At 36.8% G+C, this 13,484-nt stretch overlaps 3 protein-coding genes across 3 annotated transcripts; 1 reads left to right on the top strand and 2 right to left on the bottom strand.

Annotated features, from left to right (window-relative positions):
* The first annotated feature begins 1,811 nt into the window (after positions 1 to 1,811).
* Positions 1,812 to 4,431, top strand: LOC106301337. Its single transcript, XM_013737706.1, has 10 exons — positions 1,812 to 2,016; positions 2,346 to 2,784; positions 2,854 to 3,053; positions 3,129 to 3,200; positions 3,289 to 3,379; positions 3,463 to 3,543; positions 3,628 to 3,690; positions 3,787 to 3,909; positions 3,985 to 4,023; positions 4,107 to 4,431. The coding sequence occupies exons 2-10, from the start codon at positions 2,452 to 2,454 to the stop codon at positions 4,224 to 4,226; spliced, it is 1,122 nt and encodes a 373-aa protein (XP_013593160.1). The 5' UTR covers positions 1,812 to 2,016; positions 2,346 to 2,451; the 3' UTR covers positions 4,227 to 4,431.
* A 184-nt stretch (positions 4,432 to 4,615) lies between these two features.
* Positions 4,616 to 6,342, bottom strand: LOC106301338 ((DL)-glycerol-3-phosphatase 2). Its single transcript, XM_013737708.1, has 6 exons — positions 6,111 to 6,342; positions 5,632 to 5,856; positions 5,442 to 5,502; positions 5,173 to 5,320; positions 4,989 to 5,068; positions 4,616 to 4,901 (listed from the first exon to the last, which is right to left on the bottom strand). The coding sequence occupies exons 1-6, from the start codon at positions 6,340 to 6,342 to the stop codon at positions 4,769 to 4,771; spliced, it is 879 nt and encodes a 292-aa protein (XP_013593162.1). The 3' UTR covers positions 4,616 to 4,768.
* A 3,638-nt stretch (positions 6,343 to 9,980) lies between these two features.
* On the bottom strand, positions 9,981 to 11,973 carry LOC106302205 (probable mitochondrial chaperone BCS1-B). The gene has a single exon (XM_013738743.1). The coding sequence runs from the start codon at positions 11,738 to 11,740 to the stop codon at positions 10,223 to 10,225; it is 1,518 nt and encodes a 505-aa protein (XP_013594197.1). The 5' UTR covers positions 11,741 to 11,973; the 3' UTR covers positions 9,981 to 10,222.
* Between the last annotated feature and the right edge of the window lie 1,511 nt (positions 11,974 to 13,484).

The raw sequence follows: 13,484 nt of genomic DNA, 5'->3' as shown, positions 1-13,484 counted from the left end.
CGATTTTACTTATGTTTTGGTTACAAAATAGGTATAAATCAAGTACTTTAAAACCGAAGAACCGGATGGAACCCAAAACCCGAAAGTACACCGGGTTGTACCGGTTCTTTGAAGATTTACTAACCCCGATCCGAACCCGATAAAACCCGAACCGGTCCCGAACCGAATTTTTATATAATCCGAATGGGGCTGATTTTGATAAACCCGAAAAACCGAGACCCGATTGGACAAAACCGAAACCCGATTGGGACCCCGAATGCCCAGGCCTAGAAAATATATTTTTAACAGTGTATATATATTTTTGTTTAGAATTTTGCCAAAAACAGGTTTGTACAAGTTCTAGTGAAATTTGGATATATCATTAAACCACATAGAAGAAGTTTATGAATCTTATAAGTCAAGGACTTTAAAGGAGATTGCAAATGTTTAGTGGAATTGATCGACTGTAATCCTTTAAACTCAAATGAACTGAATTTGAGGGGGGCAAAACTAAACAAGGAAATCCACACAAGCTATACAAACTAGCACCGATATATGTCCTGATTTGCTGGTGACATAAAAGGTCAACTCAAGTAATGTCTTATCGGGTAAAACAGATTCTCGATGAGTGGTGATTCTTCCAACTTTTTTTGATACTTCGTAACCTTCCTTTTGGATTACCTCATGATACACAAATTTATAACGACTCTAAAAGATAAAAATACATTTACTAGGTTGTAAGAAAATATTTATATTTATTTTAAAACTAATTTATAAGAACATTATCTCTTGTTATGCAAAAATTATTATTGGTTAAACAAATGTAATTAATAAAAACATAAATATATTTCAACCGTGAAAATGTCAAAGTGAGTATCACCTTTAATATAGTACATGTTTGGTAAGAAGTTGGAAACATTCTCAGAGCATCTCCAACGATGGAGTATGCTCAAATGAAGATTTAAATAATTAAAAATAATAATTTTAATGTATTTTAGTTTTTATTTAAATTTTTACTTTCAATAGAATCTGATCAATTAAAAGAAGACACTTGTCTCTAACTTTTTTCAAGAAGTTCCGATAGTTTCTTAATGTCTTACTGTACTAGTATTACAGTACAGTAAGAAATATTTGTGCTCTCGTACCATATATATAAACCATATATATTCAATCTGACCAAGCCCTACACCAAAGCTTTAGTCATAAACCAAAACCAGAAGACTCAAATTACACTGGTTCATACAATACGGGTTTACAATGACAAAGCTACAAGACTCTATGTACTTGATTAAAGATTACATGACTGCACATCTATATCGATTATAAATACCAACATATTCACTTGCGTCTTGCATGTTTTTTGCGCATAGTCAATAGCTCTACATGTAATATGGACCTTCACCTTCCACAGAGAAAGAGAATGCTCTTCAATAAAACAAAATCAAATTAATTAATGTCCGTAAGCAGGTCTTCCGGCGTCGTGGTAGGAACAAAACGGCGACTGTCCTGAAGGGTTAAGTGCGATAATAAAACTTAATTCATTATTTAGACCATCCACTTGGTAACATTTATGTTCCATAACCCATTTTTAAAAAAAAATTAAAAAGGTTCCAAGAGTCGTGAAGCCAACTCAAATCCAACACAAAATAGAAATGTAGATCCTTTTGAGAAAATTTTACGAATACTCTTAATAACAAAACATTAAGAGAAATTATTGGAGAAAATGGAAAACAAGACACGCTGATTCACCAAAAAAGTCTCTAGTGATCAAAGTATAAAAAAGAGCCAATGAAAAGGCTCTGAAGCGTCTTGACATTAACAGTTTACTTGTATGCATGCTTTTAGAAATTAAAAAAAAAAAACTCTCCTTTTCTCTCTCTTTCGACTTTATATTCGGAGAATCAGTCTTCTGTTTGCTGCCCTAGATCTTGAAGAAGAGGATCAAAGTTGACTTTTTGAGATCTGGGTTTGGACAAAAGACTCTCTGTCTTTCTGCATTCTTCCGTTTTGTTTCGGCTCAGCTCGAAGTTTATTAAGGTAAACATGCACTTTCACTCTTTAACTCACTACAGTGTCTCTTCAAAGTCTTTCTAGAGAAATCTGAGATTTGTAGCTTTTGGACTTTAGTTTGGTCGGAGAAATATACTCACGAGACTTACTTAGACTTCAGTTAAGTTCCTACGTGTGCTAGAGTGAGGACTGAACAACGTGCATTTTTTTGCGGTTTTCACAATTCTCCATTTTGCTGATTTGGATTCTTCTTCTTAAAGATTAGTTTGAAACGTTACTTAACCTCTCCGTGTTTTCCGGTCTGAATCCGACTTTGTTGTTCTCAATAAAAAAAAGCTCAAATCTTTCTTCTTCAGGCAATGCCACTTTAAAAGAAAGTATGAAATAAAGATTCCATCTTTGTATGCCTTTCAACTAGAAGGGACAAGGGAGGTGCGTTTAGGCGTGATTTGGTTTCATCAAATGGTTGAGGCGCAGAAGAATCATCAAGGGCCGCCACGTCACCACACATCTCTCAAGAAGCCCCTATGGCTGGTCTTGTCAGTTTCAGTGTTCAGCATGCTTCTCATCTGCTCTCGCATGTCCCCACGACACAGCAATAACTCCTCTAAGGCTATCTCCTCGTGGCTACCTGTTCACGTCAGGAAACACACCGACGAGGAGGTAGCAGCTAGAGCAGTGGTCAGAGACATACTCAAAACGCCTCCCTTCATAACAGAAAACTCCAAAATAGCCTTCTTGTTCTTGACTCCGGGGACTTTGCCATTTGAGAAGCTCTGGGATGAGTTCTTCACGGTAACTAACACACCTCAAAGAATTGCACTTGCATTATGCAAACTAATGTATCATGGTTTTAATCTGAAGGGTCATGAAGGGAAGTTCTCTATCTACATCCACCCCTCCAAGGAACGGCCAGTTCATATCAGTAGTCACTTTTCTGATAGGGAGATCCATAGTGATGAGGTCACTTGGGGTAGAATATCTATGGTTGATGCTGAGAAGAGGTTACTGGTTAGTGCTCTTGAAGATCCTGATAACCAACACTTTGTTCTTCTTTCAGAGAGGTAATTGATTTGATTTCAATCTTGCTTCCTTCTGCACAAAATTAAAATCACATGAACTTTTATTTCTCTATGCAGTTGTATACCGTTGCATACTTTTGACTACACTTATAGATATTTGCTTTACTCCAACGTCAGCTTCATTGAGAGGTAAACTAATCTCTTTTAATCAAAATAAAGAGTTTTTTTTTAATTAGATGTTCATTGACACAAGCTACAATTATCTCTGTTTCTCAAGTTTTGTGGATCCTGGTCCTCATGGAACTGGTAGACACATGGAACACATGTTACCTGAGATTGCTAGGGAAGATTTTAGAAAGGGTGCTCAGGTAAAAAGACAAGCCTTGGTCTTTAAGAGCTTGTCTTAGTTAGTATGATCTTACTGCTGTTGACTGTCTTTTCTTCTGGCCAGTGGTTCACAATGAAGCGGCAGCACGCTATTATAGTGATGGCTGATGGTCTCTACTACTCAAGGTTCCGAGAGTATTGTGGAGTAAGTTTGTCCTGCAGCTGATTAGTTTTGGTTTTTAGTTCTCTTCAGCTCTGATTCTGATAAGAAAGTTTATATGAATTTCAGCCAGGGATAGAGGCTGACAAGAACTGTATTGCAGATGAACATTACTTGCCAACATTCTTCAGTGTGACTATATGCTTCTTTAACACACACACACCCCATCTTGTGCAGTCTTCTTGATGCTGAGACATTTTTGTTTGTTTGCTGGATCTTTTTTTTCAGATGATTGATCCTATGGGGATCTCGAACTGGTCAGTGACTTATGTTGATTGGTCTGAACGACAGTGGCATCCAAAGACTCACACAGCAAATGAGATATCACTAGAGTTCATGAAAAATGTCACAGTATGTTTCGAAACACACAATCTCTTGAAAGTTGTCGTAATGAGCTTCTTATTATCCTCGTTTCTCGCTTGTCAGACCGAAGAGATGAGTACACACGTCACAAGTGTGGGAGAGGTATATGCTTCTCTAGCAGATCTCTCTTTTGTGGTCTTTACTTCTCTCTCTTTCTTTAAACTTTTGGACTTGTGGTTTTGAAGCATGGAGATGAGCTGCATTGGCCTTGTACTTGGAACGGGATTACACGGCCATGTTATCTGTTTGCAAGGAAGTTTCATCCTGATACTCTCGACACATTGCTCAACCTCTTCCCTAACTAAACAAGCACAGTTGTCTGAGGGAAGGATTCTTGAGCCGAAACAAGCAATTCTTGAATTCATTTTTGTTCCAGATATGTTGGATCTTTTTTGATACTGTAAATTTTCTCAAAAACAAAAACTGAAATGATTCGTGGAAGTTGATGTTTCTTGATGGACCTGAAAGTCGGTTTATACGAAATTAGAGTAGAAATTTTTGGTTAGTATATATATCCCTTTGGCCCGGTCTCTATCAATAAGGTTATGGTACATGTCATTGTAACAACTTTAAGCTATCAGCAACACAGAGTTTTGGTAATGTCAAAGTCACTCACCAAACCACCATTCACCAAACCATATTAAAGTATTGGAATTTTATTATCAAATCATAACATAAAAGAAAAAATACCCCAACAAGAATCAAATCGTTTTATCGTCAGTCAAGTGTATGAACATTGTTTCCCATACAGCCAGGATTCTGGACTTCAATCATAAAAGAATAAAACCGAACCAGTCAAGTATCATCATGTAGCTTGAGGAGAATGTTACACTGAAGCATTGTGATCTTAGTTTTGGGAATCCTCGAAGGGAGGTAAGCCCCATTCCTCTGGTTTGAAATCTAGCAGAGAGGCTAAAACTTGATCCGCAACGGTACAGTAGGACTTGTCCAATCTTGGATCCGGTACCATTATCACATTCCTGCTCACACACCATAAAAATCACATATAGCCACTAACTGCTCATCCGTTGAGAGGAATCGGAAACTGTAACTAGAAACCAACTTACATTCCAGCGTTTTTAGCTGCCATGACTCCGGAAGGAGCATCTTCAAACACCAGAGCCTTACGTGGATCTACAGGACCGTCCTATGAAATGGGCAAAGAAGAGGGATATATTATAAGCTTGCAAACTCTCTCTCTCTCTCTCTCTCTCTCTCTTTTTATAAAGTGTAGTACAGTATTAAAATGACCTCAAATCTCCTAGCTGCAGCAAGAAAACCGTCAGGCGCAGGCTTCCCTTGCTTCACCTCTGGATCATCTCCACGCACTATGTGATGCATCAATGAGAAAAGCTCCCGGTGCCTTTGCGTTTTCAGATCAAAATGTCGTGTGTGTGTACTGCATATTAGTAGAGGATACAAAACAGATCAGATATAGCAAAACAAGAAACGCATTAAAAACAAGCTTAAAATTGCACTCTCAGTGTTGTGTCATGATGTGCTGATGCAGAAACAGATACCCTGTGGCCACACAAATTGGGATCCCTTTCCCATGGAGATGTCTGAGAAGTCTACTAGCTCCTGCATTAGAGAAAGAGACCATTGCTTACAAATAGGTATCTTCAGTTTTACTGATTGAACACAACAGAGAACGAGTTGTGTCTTTGTGTTAATAATAATCAACATAAACGAGTAAAGGGTTTTTGTTACCTGGCATAAGGTCACTTGTGGGGAAGAGGTCTTGCAACATAGACTCTCTCTCTACAATGAAAGCTTCAGGGGAAAGAGAGTCACTGATTCCACATTCCTCAACGAAAAGCGTGGCAGCTTCTATCGCTTTCCTCCCCATCATCTTGGCTTTCAAAGACCAATCAAACGTTTTGTTGTATCTCGCAAGTATCTTCTCCTGTACCTCCGTGTAAAACTTCTCAGTGTCTACAAAAAAAAAAACAGTACACAGACATAAATCAACATAAAGTATACTCAATAGCGAGAGTTTAGGACCAGAAACACACATCTTAAATAATTTTACAAAGATGTCGTCTTTACCGCTGAAACTAGAGCAATCAAATGTTTACATATAGCATAAAGTTTCCAACTTTAAACAACTTCAGAACAGCATCACAGCGACCAACACAGAACTACAATAAAGAAACCCAAAAGAAAAGATCAAAGACAAACGAAGTTACCTAGAAGGAGACCATCCATGTCGAATATGACGTGAGTGATCGAACCTCTCCCGGCGTCTCCGACGGCGTTGACGGAAGTGGTTGGCATAGCTGCTACGATTCGAGCTGAAGCTTTGGTCACTGATCTCCGCGGGAAACCTCTGGGAAAGGGAGGAATGAAGCTCGTCGGAATCGTATTAGAAGATCGGAGTGAGATTCTTTGAGCAGCGAATCTACTTGGAGATGCTAACATAGTTCAACAACGTAGTAAACTTTGACCTGTGAGATATATATAAGCGTCATCATTAATTGGGCTTTAATTTTTTTATTGGGTCTTCTTTACTGGGCTTTACTTTCATCATGGGCTGTGGCTGGTAATTTGGGGGTTGGAACTGCGTCGTTTCATTAGCTTTGAGCAACCGAACAGAAAATTGGCATTTCAAAAAAAAAAATTCTTTTAACACATGATGTAATGTGTTGTGTTGAAAAGCAAGGGATGAACCAGCCAACTCTTAAATGGAGCACTTCACCGTCAGATACTCTGAAGTGTAATATAGACAGTATGTTGGTATGATGGTCCGGATTGATGTGGCATAGGATGGGTACCAATGGCGAGCCAACTCAACTTATTACATGGGCCAAGTGCATAATAAACATAATGTTATATTGATCAATATGTTAATTTTTAGTCATTGTTCTGTAAAATACAAAGAAAACTTCTTCTTTTTTACACAAATTCATGTGGGTCATATGACCACCCTCCGCTACTGATGGGTACATCAAAATGATAGATTATTAGTTATATGGTACAATGCAAAGGCTTTTTCTCGTTTTCAATCTTGCCTTGACGCTGAAGCTACTCTATGTTTTCTTTTTGCAATATCTTACTTAGATAATATAGGGTTTGAAGATGTCCTTTTTGAAAGTGATTCTCGAATTTTTGTTGAAACCTCAAGAAAAAACTACGAGAACATGGTCAAGTTAATCGAAGTTTACAAATGAGATACTTGGAAGGAGAAGAAGGGTGGTTGAACCCAAGATGTTCATGTTCCAAGGTAGACAAGTCAACTCTTGCTTTACATTGTATCATTGTGTGTACTTTACAACCTTCGAATGAAAGTGGAGAACCTTCATGTAGGTTCTCAAGTACTAGTAAGGAAAAGAAAAAGTATGAGTCCAAGTCAGATAAAAATATGATGGACATAAGAAGTCATAGTTTTCACAGCTTTTCCGACAAAAGCCTAATGTACATGCATCACCTCCAACTCACTTCTAAATCAAATCTTCCTTTAGTTTTCACCGAATCCCAAAAAAAGTATTACCAACAAAATCTACTGACTTTTTGGATACTTTCTTGTACACAATTATTATTTCCTGACATTAAACTTTTTTAGTTTATCTATTTTGGAAACTTCAACTCTCGTTCTGTTTGTGGAAGGAAATGCGACTAGAGACCTCAAATCTTCTCAATCCATATTATCGATTAACATGTTCACAATATTATCTTTTTTATATATGCACAAAAACTCATAATGTATTTATTATTATCGGTGGACATATTCAATTTGTTTGGTCAGTTAGTCAATTAGCACAAGCATAAACTTTGTTGCTTCTCTATATTTCCCATAAATCTATAATCTATATTACAAAAAAATTAAGAAATATAACAAAGTGACACCACATTTTGACGTTTTTTTTTTTAAAAAAGGTGAGTCTATAATTCAACATATGTTTATACTTTGATATTGAGAGGGCATTGATCTTCTTGTCCAATGAGAAAGAGTTTTAACTTAGCAACAATCTATGATATTATTTTCCAACTCTTTTAACTTATTCCACTCGATGCAATCCGACTTAGATAAAGTTATTCCATTTAATTAAACTTATTCTATATGATACAAACAAAATATAAAGAAGGCTATTAGTTTATTGTCCATGTCTGATTTTTTAAAGTAGTGATAGATTGAGTGATTCAAAAAGAATGACATTTCACTATGTGATGGTTATGTGATAAATGATCATATATGAAACTGTACCAGAATAACTTTTGCTAATGAATAGTTAGATATATAACATTATGTTTTAGCCATTTAAAGAGGTTATGTACATTTTTAGTGGAGACAATAAACCATGAATGCCCATGTTGTTTAAGTAAATACACAAAGGAAAACAAATCACTATTCAAATGAAAGAAGAAAATGGGTCTTACAGATAGGAGGAAATTGGTCAGGTCATCCAGAGTCAAGTAAATGACACATCGGCTTCCTCTACTCATCTCTAATTTTGACTCGTTTTTCGACTCTGACTTGCTATGACGGCTGCTCCATTGTGTCCATGTTTTTACAGAGAAACAATATCTAATTATATTCCATCGTCGAACAAGAGAAATATAAATATGTAATATAAACTGATAAGAATCAGTTCCACCAATCTAAAAAGTTACAATTTTTTCCAGATTTTTGAGCTTTCAAAAATAATTTAGTATTATAATTTGTGTGTTTGACGCATCTAAAGTTTTATAGAAAAAAAATAGTTCTAGTCTCCTATTTCAAATATAATGCTAATCTAAATTTATTCTTTGACAAAAGTATAAACCAGATTTAATAATATTTAAATTAAAAATAATTATGTGAAGAAAAAAACGTATGCTAAATACATTCAAAATGTTTATACTTTTAGACATATTTTACATTCAGAAAAATACATATTTGTCAGTTTTGGAATATGTCTCTCATACTAACAAAAATAAATGTATTTTTTTTGTTGGTGACTAAATCAAGAATATTGAAATAATATGTAAATATCAAGGATGACTTTAATTAAAAAATGTAAAATTTAATTTTTTTTAGATTGGTCTTAACCCAATGGTTTATTCCCAAAATATATGTATCGAAAAGGGTTTAGTCCATAAAATCTAGTTTTGGGTTTATGTAACTAACTCAAATCCAATCATTTATAGAACCATAGACTTCAAAACTTAGATCCTGATTTTACATATTTAGTAAATTTTTATATTAGTACGCAATATCAAAATCAAGTTGGTGCAATGTGGTAAAAAGAACATTAAACAAAAAGATGATTTCATACAGTTGGTAGCATATAATATTCCATTTGTTCATGAATGTAAGATTTTCTAAAGTTTATTGTTGTTCCACAAGAAAATATATTTTATATATTCTTAAAGTATTTTTGTATACTTTTGAAAAACATTGATTGTGAATATTTGAACTGGTTAAATTTTATTGATGGATAGTTATTGGAAAGTGTATTGAAAAATAAATTGTAAATATTTATTATATTTTTAATAAACGTGAAAACTTTAGAAAATCTTATTTTAGGGAACAGAATGAGAAGCAAATAAGGTTTGACATGTAATAGAGATCAGCTTATGCATATTCAATTGTAGATATTAACTCTTATCTTCTACAGTAATTATCCATCTTATTAATGTTACATCAAAAATAGATTTCAGTGACATGGTATAAATATGAATAACATGTTAGAAATTAAAATGACTACTATGTTATTGAAGAAAGTGACTACTTCAACTTGTATCACTACTAAACGGATCGTCAAATCACTATACTTCAGAACATTGTTCCCACTATGTAATAAGGTTACAACTTGTAACTGTTCATTTACTCAAAAGTCCAGCAAAATCCAAAACCGGATTTGAACATCGTTTCCTTAGAGGAGAGAAGAGGATAGTGTGTGCTTCACCAAGTAGCCTACCATATCCAAATCTCCAAACAAGTATGCACTGACTTGTATACAAATTATTAATCTCGGGATACTTAATCAACTAAAGTAGATAGTTTGAATACAAACTCTCATACGGCCGTACATAATAATATATGATAACTACATGCTACTCAACAAAACATCAATGATATTCTATAAAACACTACTATTATTATAAGTCATAACACATCATCTGCCAATGGTTCATCCAATGATTCTCTTTGCATTTTCTAATCCCCACGTACAAAAAATCTCCAGCACCACCATTGGCTCCTTTCAACTAAAAGTTGACTACCCAAAAAGGAGAAAAAGAAAAGACAAGGATCACAACTTTCACATTGTGTAAACATAGAATGTTAGAAAAACTTAAGAACAATGGAACACTGAATCACTTAATCTTCACTATTCTTGCAAATGCTGTCCTCAATCTCTTCTTCTTCTCCATAAGGACTGTCCAAAGCCCTCTTCTCCTGCTCCTCCGCGTCATCAGCCACGGTCAAGCTCCCATTTAGACCCCTTAACTTCCCATTCTTCTCGTTTTTCTCCACCCTTCTTTTCATATCCTCCAACAGCTCCCTCACAGCCCTCTCTTTATCCCTCCGATTCTTAATAAGACACTCGCTTACGTCAGCGGGCGTAATCTCCGCCTTATCCACCACCCTCTCAAGCTCCTTCAAAACGTCGTCGCTTAAATCTCCTTCCTCGTATCCCAAGTAATTTTTCAACAAGATCTTAACCGAAGCAAACGTACAGTAACTCATGTAGATATGCATATCCATCCTCCCGCTTCTAAGCAAAGCAGGATCAAGCTTCTCAATGTGATTGGTCGTGAACACAAAGATCCTCTCGCTTCCACAACAAGACCAAAGCCCATCGGTAAAGTTCAACAAACCGGACAAAGTGATCGTGTTCCCATTCCCCTCATCGCCTCCTAAACCGGACCCGGTTAACATCATCTCCGGTTCATAATAACTCTGTTTCTTCTTGCTGCTCCGGTTCTTTAATTCGATCGAGCAGTCTATATCCTCGATCACAATTATCGACTTCGAGCTCGTCTTCATCAACAGCTTCCTCAGCTCCGAGTTGCTTCTCACCTCGGCGAGCTCAAGATCGTAAATGTCGTAGCCGAGATAGTTAGCCATGGCTGCGATCATGCTTGATTTACCTGTTCCCGGTGGCCCGTAAAGCAAGTGCCCTCTCTTCCAAGCCCGGCCGGTCTTCCGGTAAAAAGATTCACACTCGGCGAAGTCTTTGAGATCCTCCATGATCCGTCTCTTCTTCGCAGGGTCCATCGCCAGCGTCTCGAACGTGCTGGGATGCTTGAAGGGAACAGACTCCCAAGGGAGCCCCCTCGAGTCCATACCCCCACCACCGCGCGAGTTCGTGTAAAGAAGCCGATCTTGATTCTTGCGGCGAATCTCGTTAGCCGTCTCCATGATGTGGTCCAAGTAAGAGCCGAGGATAAATCTTTTGTCTTTCTTCTCGACGCGGAGCGTGAAGCCGCGCTTCTCATCGGGCATTGGGCGCCACGCGAAGGTCTGAGTTTGTCTCTGCGCGACGACGTGTTCCCAGAGGACGGTGGCGGAGTCGAAGGTGTCGACGATGGAGTCGTTGTTGGAGAGGGCGAATGTGGTGGAGGAGGAGTTGGTGGCGCGGGTGAGGCTGAGACGGTTGGAGGTGACGGCGGAGGAGGTTAGGTAGAGCTGGACGGCGTCGTAGAGCTCGTTGGTGTTGACGCCGTCGATCTCCGTTATGTCGAAGTAGCAGTAAGAGGAGAAGAGTTGGGAGAGTCTGTTTAAGTGTTTGGTGACGGCGAAACGGAGCTCCGGTGGGAAGAGTGAGTTCATGAGGGTCTGGCAGAAGGCTAGAACGCCGAGAAGGGAGGCTAGAGAGGTCCAATACTCTTTCATTGTCTTTGAGAGAGAGAAACAGATGTGTGTTTTAATGGATAAGTTGAAAAGGTGATAACTTTACGGCTGAAGCAAGTTGAAAAGGGTGACAACTTTGATTGATTTGTCTCGTAATAATCAAATTGTTAGATTTTGAATAGAGTTTTCTTGAACAACGAGTCTCTTGTTTGTTTTTTTCCGGGAGGAAGCTTTTAGTGATCAAGCTTGTGATGAAGCAGCTGGATGTAACTTAGAGAAGAAAAAACAAAGTGGGTTTTTTTACCGAAAAAACAAAGTGGGTTTTCTCTCAATTTATACATACAATTGACTTGCTTTGACAAACTTTTGGTTTCTTTTTTTGGGGAAGAGAAAAAAATTAATAAATGAGACAAAAATGCTTTTAAATAGAGGGAGTTCATACTTCAAAGTAGGTCTCACACTTATTATCCGAGATCCGGATTCGATCCGAGATCCGCTCCGAAAATAAGATATCCGGGATGTCCGGATCCGAATCTGGATAGTAAAATCTTGGATCCGTCCAAACCGAATCCGAATCCGGATATCTTAATTTTTAGGTCCGGATATCCGAATCCGGATCCGTATTTTTAAAACACATTAAATTTTCAAATTTCATTAATATTTATATTTGATATATTAATATTTATACATGATTAATCTTATAATATTATATTTTAGTTTTTACAATATTATAGACATATATAAATATATTTATAAATATTTGATTTATATATTATATTAAAAAAAATAGTATTTTTTTAAAAAAATATTATTTTTAATTATTTTTACGGATCCGGGGACGGATATCCGCAGGTAATACAATATCGGGACGGATATCCGCAGGTAATACAATATCGGGACGGATATCCGCAGGTAATACAATATCGGGACGGATATCCGCAGGTAATACAATATCGGGACGGATATCCGCAGGTAATACAATATCGGGACGGATATCCGCAGGTAATACAATATCGGGACGGATATCCGCAGGTAATACAATATCGGGACGGATATCCGCAGGTAATACAATATCGGGACGGATATCCGCAGGTAATACAATATCGGGACGGATATCCGCAGGTAATACAATATCGGGACGGATATCCGCAGGTAATACAATATCGGGACGGATATCCGCAGGTAATACAATATCGGGACGGATATCCGAAATCCGGATATCCGGAAACTACGAATCCGAATCCGAATATTAAGTTCACAGATCCAATGGATCCGGATCCGGGTACCCCGAATTTCTCAGATATCTGGATCTATCCGAGGCGTACTTCATAGGGCCATTAAGATATTTTTTGGTAGTAAAAAAAAGGAATTAAAACCCCTTAAAAGTAATTGGGACCATTATGGATATAAATGCTTTGACCAAAAATGATGGAAAGACAATGAATTTTGATACGACTTTTTACTGAAATAAGGACTTTTTTGGAGATATACGTCTAAATATAAATATAAATATAAGTTGACAACAAAAAAAACGTCTAAATATAAACTCCAGATTTTGTCAAGGACTAAATGCTATAGATTTTGTCAAAATTATAGTCCAATTAAGGCCATTCATATATAAAGGTAGTAAAAAGGAAATATATTTGAGGTGTGAATGAATAATAAAGTGAAGAACTGATAGGAATTCAAAGATTTTCAGACAATTTGATTTTAAGTTTAAATGATTTTTACGGATTATAGTTATAAGTAGTTTTTTTTGTTACAGAATCCATTATGACAGATTTTA

The sequence above is a fragment of the Brassica oleracea genome, chromosome C7 (assembly GCF_000695525.1).
Source record: "Brassica oleracea var. oleracea cultivar TO1000 chromosome C7, BOL, whole genome shotgun sequence".
Taxonomy (NCBI): Eukaryota; Viridiplantae; Streptophyta; class Magnoliopsida; order Brassicales; family Brassicaceae; genus Brassica; species Brassica oleracea.
The sequence above is the reverse complement of the archived record's forward strand: the minus strand, read 5'-3'. Positions and strand labels throughout refer to the sequence as shown.

Bases quoted from the DNA above. Each gene is read 5' to 3' on its own strand.
- LOC106302205 (XM_013738743.1), bottom strand. From the start codon at position 11,740: ATGAAAGAGTATTGGACCTCTCTAGCCTCCCTTCTCGGCGTTCTAGCC.
- LOC106301338 (XM_013737708.1), bottom strand. From the start codon at position 6,342: ATGTTAGCATCTCCAAGTAGATTCGCTGCTCAAAGAATCTCACTCCGA. The intron at 5,857-6,110 runs GTAACTTCGTTT...TTTTTTTTGTAG, and splicing joins CATGGATGGTCTCCTTCTAG to ACACTGAGAAGTTTTACACG. The intron at 4,902-4,988 runs GTAAGTTGGTTT...GTGTGTGAGCAG, and splicing joins GCAGCTAAAAACGCTGGAAT to GAATGTGATAATGGTACCGG.
- LOC106301337 (XM_013737706.1), top strand. From the start codon at position 2,452: ATGGTTGAGGCGCAGAAGAATCATCAAGGGCCGCCACGTCACCACACA. The intron at 3,201-3,288 runs GTAAACTAATCT...CTGTTTCTCAAG, and splicing joins AACGTCAGCTTCATTGAGAG to TTTTGTGGATCCTGGTCCTC. The intron at 4,024-4,106 runs GTATATGCTTCT...GTGGTTTTGAAG, and splicing joins ACGTCACAAGTGTGGGAGAG to CATGGAGATGAGCTGCATTG.